At 44.8% G+C, this 10,994-nt stretch overlaps 1 protein-coding gene across 1 annotated transcript in view; it reads left to right on the plus strand.

Moving 5' to 3' along the window:
- Nucleotides 1-8,120, plus strand: part of LOC142587418 (cytochrome P450 2U1-like) — a 65,166-nt gene extending 57,046 nt beyond the window's left edge. Inside the window, exons 8-9 of the mRNA XM_075698428.1 lie at nucleotides 40-230; nucleotides 6,074-8,120. Coding sequence (XP_075554543.1) covers nucleotides 40-230; nucleotides 6,074-6,264 — 382 coding nt within the window. The 3' untranslated portion in view covers nucleotides 6,265-8,120. The remainder of the gene's footprint in view (nucleotides 1-39; nucleotides 231-6,073) is intronic.
- Nucleotides 8,121-10,994: the final 2,874 nt, after the last annotated feature.

The following is a 10,994-nucleotide window of genomic DNA, read 5'->3' on the forward strand; positions in this document are numbered from 1 at the left end:
AAAATGCAATGTGAAAATGCTTGTTGCCCCTTCTTTCAGGTGTGCAGAGGATGTCGTGGTTGGTGACTTCTTCCTACCGAAGGGCACGGTTGTTCTCCCGAATATTTGGGCGGTTCACAACGACCCAGCTCTTTGGAAAGAACCTACAAAATTTTACCCGGAACGCTATCTGAATGAAGATGGGACATTGTTTTCGCATAAACCCGAACATTTGATACCATTTTGCATAGGTACGTGATTTTTTTTATTACGGAAAGCGCAAACCAGCAACGCTAAATCACAGTGTGATGAGGACAAGAGAGATTGTAAAGATCAGGCTTTGCTGAACGTCACATGTAAGGCCAGTTTTTCATTGCATAGTGACTGAGAAAACGCACAAAGAAAGCGTTTTCGGCATTGACCTCCATGGTAAGCACATAAATAACTAGGAACACATTTGGCACTAAGTAAACTGTTCAACTAGGCTCAGTTGAGAAAATAGAATTGAGCCGTACAGGAAACGCTTCTCTTTCTGTGAGTGGTGTCTAACAAAGAAAGAAAATGAGCTGGGTAAACTTGCAGAGTTGAATTGTCCAATGCAAACCTTTTTTACATCAGGAGATATTGAAAATCTATGCTCGTGGTTATCCAATTGTTCATTGATAAACGAAGAACCATTTTCTCCCCATACGAAGAAAGAATGCAACCTGGCTTGTTGTCGAAAACACTCATCGTGGCATAATGAACACTTGAAGATATACACAGGTAACAACTATTTCTGCATTCGGAAGACGTGGGAAAGCTTTGCAACCTAGCTTGTGACTACAAATAAGGCATTTGCTGGCGACACCCAACGCTCTTCCTCAGGCTTGAAAGTTCGTGAAGACACGCAAGAATACAGATAACCGATGCATATGTCGTGAGTTCGGAAGGAAGACCTGTAGTAAGAGTTCATAAACGCAATGTGCTTACATCGCGGGCAAGAAAATGTAGACAAAACATATGTGCATGAAACATAATGAATAGTAGCGCACTATGAAGAAAAGAAAAAAAACAATGCGCGCATGAAACAATACTAAAAAAGATGCATTTTGGTCATCGTTATGCCGAAGGTCGTGAACTGTGGCAGCTTGCAGGTGCCGCAGTGTATGACCTCTTTTTTAACACGAACGTATGCGACTTGGGGTCGTGCAGCGTCACTCCATCATAGATGGAGCCGACAGTTCAATGCAGCCACACACAAACCGGGATCGATACGGATGTCTATAGGTAATAGACGTTCCCTTAGTGCGGAAGCAACTTGCACGTCGGAAATCGAACTTGAAACTTTATGCTAAACATACGGGAATAAAGAAATACACACAATTACAAGCGCTTTCTTTGTCCCCGTTCGTTTAGCGCAAACTTTCACAATGAATAAAGTTGAACTAGGCCGGCTCACAGTGATGACTCCCTAGATGACTCGGAACATAGTGCACATAAAGACAAAGGTCAAACGACTAAGACGACAGGTTATTTCTCGTGACATAGTAGGACCCTACCAAGCACAATGAAATGAGGCTGTCAGAGGTGCTAAACTTCACTATTCCCAGTTAAACCTGCCTAACTTCATCAGAGCTGCTCCTTCCAAGTTTTGGGGCTATCTCAGTAAAAAAACGTAAACCATATTATGCATGAAAGCAATCCTGTCGTCGCTGAGAAGATATCGCTCATCACTTCAATGCTTGTTTGAACAGTGTCTTTTCTAACTCGCCCGTTTCCCGTCGTGTGAATGGCGTAGCACAGGATGATGATTTTAGTTTTATTCTTTGTCTGGCGTCTTTTCTATGCTTCTGAATATAAAAACAAAATCCTCTCAAGGGCATGGTAACCTAGCAAACGCGTTTCTTCACAGGTACGCCGAAATGCTATTACGCTTTATTGTAATTATCTTTTGTGCATCCCCTTCATCGGTGGTGCTTCCTAACGACTGGCTTTGTGCTCGTATTGTCCCTATACTAAAGACAGGTGATCCATCACTTGTGGCAAACTACCGCCCCATATCACTAACCTCATCTTGTTTGCAAACTTTTAGAACACATTATTGCTTCTGAAATCAATAAATTTCTCTATGATGGAGCCATTCTATCTCCTGTGCAGCATGGTTTTCGAAAGGGCCTCTCCCCTGTAACCCAATGAACCACTGTAATTCACAGTCTCACTAGCACTGTCGACAAATCAGGGCAAACATAAATCATATTTTTGGACTTCAGGAAAGCATCTGATCTTGTATCGCTCGCAAAGCTAATAGAAAAACTTGAGTATCTCAACATTCCTTCACATCTCGTAAATTGGATTCACGCTTATCTTTCCAACCGTACGCAATTCGTAGTAGTTGATAATTGTTCTTCCAGTATCCTTCCTGTCACTTCTAGTGTTCCTCAGGGTAGTGTTCTTGGACCATTATTATTTAACATGTATATATTAATGGCGTTGCAGACACTGTTACTCAGCCCATACAAATAAAACTGTTTGCCGATGACTGTCTCCTCTTTAATGAAATCACCTGCCAAAAAGATCAAGCTACTCTAAACTCTAACTTTCAATACATACTAGCATGGTGTGCACGCTGGGATATGCAGCTTCAAATTGATAAAACAGCATTTATGAAGATGACTAGAAAAATTAATAAATTTTCGTTTACCTATAGCCTAGCACCCAAACCTCTTACGGAGGTCAATGAATACAAGTAGCTTGGCGTTACAATAGCCAGTAACCTTAGTTGGAACTCGCACATCTCTCATCTCTCCGACTCAGCTTTTAAAAAGCTTTGCTACCCCAGGAATAAATTAAAGCATGCTCCTTCTGAAATCCGTCTTATCGCCTACACCTCTCTTGCCAATCCTAAACTCGAGTATGCCGCTATTGTATGGGCTCCCTATGCTAAAGCTAACATCGATGCGCTAGAAATGATACAACGTAAATCAGTAAGTTTCATCTTCTATAGATGTCACTCAAGTGATTCCCCAAATCAGTTAATGGCTGAACAGAATATTCAGTCTGCAACTACGAACAAAAATTCACAGGCTTAAATTTGTCTTCTTACTGAGTAACAATAAATCTCTTTCTTCCAAACCTTATATAACACCCCTTAATGCCCGCCGAACAAGACATCACCACGCTGCCTCATTAACGCCTTATAATGGTAGAACCAATGTCCTTATGTATTCCTTTTTTCCTCGAACAGTAACGGAATGGAACAGCCTACCTTATACCAAACTTGTCAGCACTGACTCAATAGCGTCCATTACTATCTAAAATTAGTGCTTGTTGTTGCGAAATATTGTTTCAATATGAATCGTTGTGCAATATTGATTTACGCGTTGTAATAATTTTGAATTATACATTCCTCTTTTTCTCTATTACATTTCCAGTAATTCGAAGTTGTGCTTATGAAACAGTGTTTCAATTTGTATTCGCCAATCTCTATGCATTATCTAGGTGATTTACTCATCATGCATTCCTACTCTCTATTACATTTTCCGGAGCTTCATCTACTGCTTCGTCAATCTATTGGGTTTTCTTTTTTGTATGTACTTTTACCCTCCTGCCTGGGCCTTCTAAGGCCTCCAGTATTCCTAAATAAATAAAATAAGTAGGTAGAGCGTGCGACTACCAGCCGTTTCAACTATGGAACACAAAAGTTCCAGTATTTAGGCACATTGCTTCGCTGTTGCCACTGCCCAAGTATGAGGAGAAACTCTATGGGCCCTTCCATCTTGCTATGGTATTTTTTCAGCAGACCAGATGTAATGAAGACACTCCGCAAAAATAAAAAGAAACGCCCGGCGCATTGTCGTTGTTGAAATTATGGTGAGCTTATTTGAGTTAGCGATGTAGCAGCAGAAGCGTATGACAGGAGAACAGATTCGCCGCCTGTAGCTGCAAGATAATAGCTCGACAATAACGAAAGCGATAATGTTTAGTAAAGCACTGAACGGGGCTAGTTGGCGGACATTCGCGATTGTATTGCGCCTACTATTGCAGTGACGGAGCAACTTGAATAAAGAACGTAAAAGTACAAGAAAGGGACGTATGTACCGCAACAGGTTCACTTACGCTGCGCACGCCCATTTCTTGTTCTTTGGTATTCTTTCTTCAATTTGTGCCGTCAGTCTGATACTAAGCGCAATCCAGTCATAGAAAAGCGGTGATGCTTGTGGCGGGAAAAATCTTCAATCCTTGAAGGAACCAAAATAAATTTTCTCTCTCTCTCTCTCTCATGAAAAGTTTAGACACAGTTAAAAGTAGGAAACGCGTCTGAGCATATGCAGGGCTCCTGTAATGCCTGTTTCACAGTAGTACATAGCTATGGTGCGCGATTGGAAAGAAAAATGCGAATACAATGAGTGGCACGCAGCCAGTGGCCTAAGCTGTCGAGTCCGCAACGCAGTAGCCAAGAGCAAGTGGTCCATATGATTTGGTACTCGTTGGCGCACACCCAGTGTCATATGATCAGTGGCTGAAGTAGTGTTCAAAACCAGCAATACAGTACCCCGAAAGGCAAGAGGTAAAGAAAGCTTCACTTGGACAAAAGAAAACGTGCAGATACAGCGCACTATTGGAATCTAAATGATCCGAAGCTTGTTATCGTTATCGAGGCAGATGCATTACCGGGTCACACGAGCACCGCATTCTTGTTAGTACTTGTCAGCTGCCTGTGTTATTAGGACGATGTAAATGTATTACGCCCATAGAGAAAATAATCTTGTGGATAGGCGTATGCGTACGGTAGATATACAGCTATATCGAGGTCTTCAGTCCCGCTTGTGTTACTACACGTGTTACTACACGTGTAGTAATTGTGGTGTTTCGTTCTTCACACACGGGGCCTACAGCTCCGCCTTTCTATGATTAAAGCCTGCTGCTACTACTTATTCCGTAGTATTGGCCATTAATAAGCCCATTTGCATTGGCCCATACCTAGTTTCGCATAACAAGTGACACATGCTGTCTATTGGTTCGGGCGCGCAACCCTAACCCAAAGTTTGACAGGGACGCTTCCGCTACTCACAACGAGATTGTTACATTCTTCTATATGTCTAGAAGGGTCTTTCCACCCCCTCACCCCAAGTTGAATAGGGCGCAAGCCGTTTCGCTTAGGCCTCTGCAGACCAGCACGTATCCCTTTCTGTCCGTTCTCCACGAGGCTTACCCAGACGTGTATCGCAACGACGCCTGCCCCTCCTGCGAGCAGACCTCCACTCTAGCGCACATGCTCTGGGAGTGCGGGTCGGCGTACTCCAAGTTCATCAAGGAGGAGTGGGACTTGCTTCTGCGTAGCCCTGCTCTAGAAAAGAAAATCCTGGCTGTCCGGCATGCCAGCGACCGGGCCGGTGGGCTAGACCTGCCGGTCCCGACGTGGGACTAGCCAGGTGGGACTAGCCAGTTCGCGCCCTCGCCGGACCTGCAATAAAGTTTCTTCACTCACTCACTCACTCACTCACTCACTCACTCACTCACTCACTCACTCACTCACTCACTCACTCACTCACTCACTCACTCACTCACTCACTCACTCACTCACTCACTCACTCACTCACTCACTCACTCACTCACTCACTCACAAGTCGAGATAGCAACCAGCGAGCACGCAGCGCATAAACTACAGAAGACTTCATGAGGAGTAAAATGGCAATAAACGGTTATTTCGCTGTGCCTATTTCAAAGCAGCTTTCGCAAGATGTATGTTCAAACTAGATAGAGGCAATTTGGTGCCCTTAGCGAAAGAGTAGCGTCACTTGAGAACTAATGTCCACATCTCCTGTTTACCTCCAGCTAAGTGTTCCAATTCCTGTCAGTAAATGTCTTATATATAAAACGCTGGTATTTATGCACCTCCGCCAGTTGCCGTGCACTACCTGACTTCCTAGTCCCATCGGCGAAACCTGTTGTTACTAGTTTTCTACTGTCCTTGCCATAATTATATATGAGCCTTGCATTCGGCTGGTTGTCTGTGGTTGCGTAACATCGATCATATACATTTGACACACTTTATGAGACAACCGCCATCAACCCATTAGTAGTAGCGTATAAATGTTTCTTCTTTTTACAGGCCGCCGAGCTTGCCCAGGAGACATGTTCGCCACGATGGAGATATTCCTTTTGGTCACGTTCCTGCTTCAGAAGTATCACATCGTTCCTGAGAAGCCAATTGACTGTGACTTGGACTCCCCTGACATCGAGCTCTCGCACGTCAGTCACATCAAACTCCGCTTTTTACCAAGACACACGTCGACGTCCTAAAGGAGCCGTGCCATGTTTATATACATTTTTTTGCCATAGACGCTAAGGGCCCATTTCAGAAAGTAGAGAATTCATTTCGAACCCTCTCTAAAGTATCTTCCTGCCTATGCTCGTATTACAAGCGTTGCGCTAACTGTTAGTCCTTTGTTTGCTGGTTCAAATTCAAAGGAATTCCACTGCCCACAGATCAAGGTCCCTAACCAAGGCCGCTATAACGTAAAGCTATTCCAAACTTTTCTATTCAAATTCGGCAGTCAGTCCTCCATGATTGGGCAACAAATTTCCTGGTCACCCCTACTTCGCATGTCTCCCACGCGACGTCACGAAAACAGCGAAAATGTCCCATCTGATATAATGTGCGCACACTGATTATGCATAATTAGACCGAACGAATGAAAAATAATTATTTTTGATTCGAAGCTTTTCCACCATAACGCTCTGCCATTGATCAAACGTTCTCGGGCTGCACCCACTTCGCCTGCCCATCACGCGACGTCGCAAAATCGCGAAAAGTCACCTCGTCTAATTGGCGTGACATATTAATATGCCGAACAAAACTGAAATTTTTTTCCTGAATAGCCGGGTAGAGCCCTGTTCCGAAAGGAATAGAAGATGGCTTCCCCCGATTGCTCTGGCACTAGCTATTCCGAGCGGTCAGGGAGCATTGATTTATTGGTGTATAATAATGATTTTTCCAGGACAGTATAACGTTATGGAGACTTTTCGGCCCGTTGAGGGGGGCGATATGGACTTCTCGGTCAGTCATCATGCATCCAGATATCTTTCGGCATGTATATGACTTCACTTTGCGAACTACTCTTTGCTGGGGATCGTACTGGCGGCATTTTTAACGTTCCGTTGCACGCCGCCGCGGTTTTCTATCAGCCACCACAAGCTAAGTAATGGGAAGCGGGTAAATACCAGACGCCGGCACCATCTTACTCATCTTGTTATCTATACTTTCACTGCACAGGCTCAGCCCTATCGAACCCCTCTCTACTTGAGCGGGCTCCTCGCCTCTTTTCAGTCAATTCTATAAGAAAATCTTCTCAATGCAGGCGATGCTATTCGCATTGACAGAAAAAATAAGACTTGCATAAACGAGGAGCGCGTTTGATGGGGCTTTTGAAACAACGCTGCAGGTTACAGCCCGATGCTTGCGTCAGTGGTTACGTAACTATGACGTCAGGAGATTGGAATAGCATTACATTACAAGGCCCCAACACATTAAATCTAAAGAATATCTGGATTGCCATGGATTACGCAGACCCTCGAGCGTGCAACGTTTGGCGTACATTTGCAGTGGGCGACATACAAGCCTTCTTGCACACTGGCTCCCTCGATATAGGAGGCACCACGGCCGTGAGTCATATCTGTGGCATGTCCTCAGTTGTAGAAGGCGGCGACCACTGCTCAAGCACAATCGGTATGATAATGAAATAACTAAATGAACTTAAAAGAAATAGCTTCTAATAGCTACATCCAATCGTCCGTCTGCACGTTTACTTAATTTTGCACACAAATTTTGGTGGTTGCAGGAAAAACGTAAAGGACGCAGATGTGACATATTTGGTTCGACGTTTATATTTTAAACAAAATTTATAAATTGCTGGGAAATTATTATTTCGCACCATGTTCAGTGCTAAACAGCTTCCGAATCTTTTGGGATTCAATACTGTTTACAGCATCAGTCATAGCTCTCGAAGTATAATATAATATAATATAGAATAGCTCTCGAAGATAGCTATTCCGGCGGCTAGCTTCCCACGCTATGCGTGCCGTCCTCGCACCTGTTAAAGCTTTTCCTAGACGCTAGAACTATACTATTCCTGCGCAACCTTGAGCGATCGGAAAGCGCGTTTTCCACGCCTGGCCGGCGGAGAGGGGAGGCTTCGTTCCGGCCGCGAAGCTCTCCACATCCCCGTAAGGAGCCTGGTGGTGGTCTCGTGCTGACGATGCCCTCTCGGTGAGCGCATATTTCCCCCCTCATCTTTTAAGAGATTCAATACATACAAGCATTTGTCTCGCAAACCAGATTTATTTCAAGGGAATTTTTCACGTCTCAATTAATTCTCTCGTCGTATTCGAGTGCTGATTGCCGTGTTACAGTTTGTTAACGAAGCTTCCCCTCAAGTCTAAATATTGTAAGGCAGTTTGTCGTGTGCGTATCATGGCCACGCATGCTTATATCGCCTTTCCGTTTCTCTACCACGGTTGCGCCTTAAAACCACGGCGCTGCAAGTTTGCTTTCTTTTCCTTCCCTCTTCTCCGCCCTTAAACTGGCTCTCTTAACTACTACACGCAGAGGCAAGAAACAGCGCGCGCTTTAGATCCTATAGATGAGATGAATATTTCCAATTATTATTAGGGTTATAATTATATTCGAGTGCTGATTGCCGTGTTATAGTTTGTTAACGAAGCTACCCCTCAAGTCTAAATATTTTAAGGCAGTTTTCCTAGTCTCTAAAGCCGCTCGAGTTCACGCTGCTCCTCTGGCGGCCATTTTTCCAAGAAATTATGCCTTCCAACCACTGTCGCGGACTGTCGCGGACAACACCAGCCCCTTTCCACATAAGTATGAGGCTCGGAGCAGGAGCTATGGCGCTTGAAAGTAACCGCTGGCTTGACGAACCAACCGACTGAGCTACCTTTCCGGGCAACATTGAAGGATCACGAGTTCAAATCACAAGTTATGTTCCTTTTTTTCCCCCTTTTTTTTCTTTTTTTAATGTCTTTGCCTTCATTTTATCACTGTACGGAAACCCTCCTAAAAGAAAAAATTATATATCCTCAATTATGTGTGGCCACACATGTGCAGGTCATAAATACCAGGTTCTCTAGCCGAGTGCCATCCATGCGGTATAACCGAGCTCAGATTGGCCCACCTTGACTGATCAAATTGGGCACCACTGTAGGTTAAATGAGGCGTAAAACTCCTGCGGGACCCGCCGTGGTTGCTCAGTGGTCATGGTGTTAGACTGCAGAGCACGAGGTCGCGGGATCGGACCCCGGCCACGGCGGCCGCATTTCGATGGGGGCGAAATGCGAAAACACCCATGTACTTAGAATTTGGTGCACGTTAAAGAACCCCAGGTGGTCGAAATTTTCGGAGTCCTCCACTAAGGCGTGCATAATCAGAAAGTGGTTTTGTCACGCAAAACCCCATTCTCCAATTTTTAATTTAACTCCTGCGGGGACGGTAGAGTATCCGTCTCCAGTGCAAAAGGACCGTGATTCAAATCCCGGTGCAGCGCAATTCTCCACCGGAAAATACAAAAAAAACGTGTGTTGAGAAAATTGCACAAACAGGCCTGGAGTGCGGCCTGATCCCGGTGACCAGAACCGTTAACGCACTCTCTCACCAGAGCAGGATTGGCCACCCTGGTGCAGTACTGGGCCACAACCTCCTATATGAATACAACAATCAAACCCCGGCCCTCAGTCCCCAGCAGCCGCGAAGCAACTGACCACGGCGGCGGTCAGATCTGTGACGCTGCAGAGAGTGCTAAGAATACCTGGCTCCGGACAGGCCGCCATTGGAATCTGAACCTGGCAACGTTTAACGTTAGAACGCTATCTAGCGAGGCGAGTCTAGCAGTGTTATTGGAGGAATTAGAGGGTAGTAATGGGATATAATAGGGCTCAGTGAGGTTAGGAGGGCAAAAGAAGCATATACAGTGCTAAAATCGGGCATGTACTGTGTTGCCGGGGCTTAGCAGAGAGACGAGAACTAGGAGTCGGATTCCTGATTAATAAGGAAATAGCTGGTAACATTACAGGAATTCTATAGCATTAACGAGAGGGTGGCAGGTCTTGTTGTGAAGCTTAATAAGAGGTACAATTGAAGGTGGTACAAGTCTATGCCCCTACATGCAGTCATGATGACCAGGAAGTCGAAAGCTTTTATGAAGACGTGGAATCAAAACAAAATACACTATACTGATGGGCGACTTCAATGCCAGGGTAGGCAAGAAGCAGGCTGGAGACAAGTCAGTGGGGGAATATGGCATAGGCTCTAGGAATAGCAGAGGAGAATTATTAGTAGAGTTTGCAGAACAGAATAATATGCGGATAATGAACACCTTTTTCCGCAAGCGGGTTAGTCGAAAGTGGACGTGGAGGAGCCCGAATGGTGAGACTAGAAATGAAATCGACTTCATACTCTGCGCGAACCCTGGCATCATACGAGATGTAGACGTGCTCGGCAAGGTACGCTGCAGTGACCATAGAATGGTAAGAACTCGAATTAGCCTAGACTTGAGGAGGGAACGGAAGAAACTGGTACACAAGAAGCCAATCAATGAGTTAGCGGTAAGAGGGAAACTAGAGGAATTCCGGATCAAGCTACAGAACAGGTACTCGGCTTTAACTCAGGAAGAGGACCTTAGTGTTGCAGCAATGCACGACAATCTCATGGGCATCATTAAGGAGTGCGCAATAGAAGTCGGTGGTAACGCCGTTATACAGGAAACCAGTAAGCTATCGCAGGAGACGAAAGATCTGATCAAGAAACGCCAATGTATGAAAGCCTCTAACCCTACAGCTAGAATAAAACTGGCAGAACTTTCTAAGTTAATCAACAAGCGTAAGACAGCGGACATCAGAAACTATAATATGGATAGAATTGAACAGGCTCTCAGGAACGGAGGAAGCCTAAAAACAGTGAAGAAGAAACTAGGAATAGGCAAGAATCAGACGTGTGCGTTAAGAGACAAAGCCGGCAATATCGT

This window comes from Dermacentor variabilis, chromosome 7 (assembly GCF_050947875.1).
Source record: "Dermacentor variabilis isolate Ectoservices chromosome 7, ASM5094787v1, whole genome shotgun sequence".
In the NCBI taxonomy this organism is placed as follows: Eukaryota; Metazoa; Arthropoda; class Arachnida; order Ixodida; family Ixodidae; genus Dermacentor; species Dermacentor variabilis.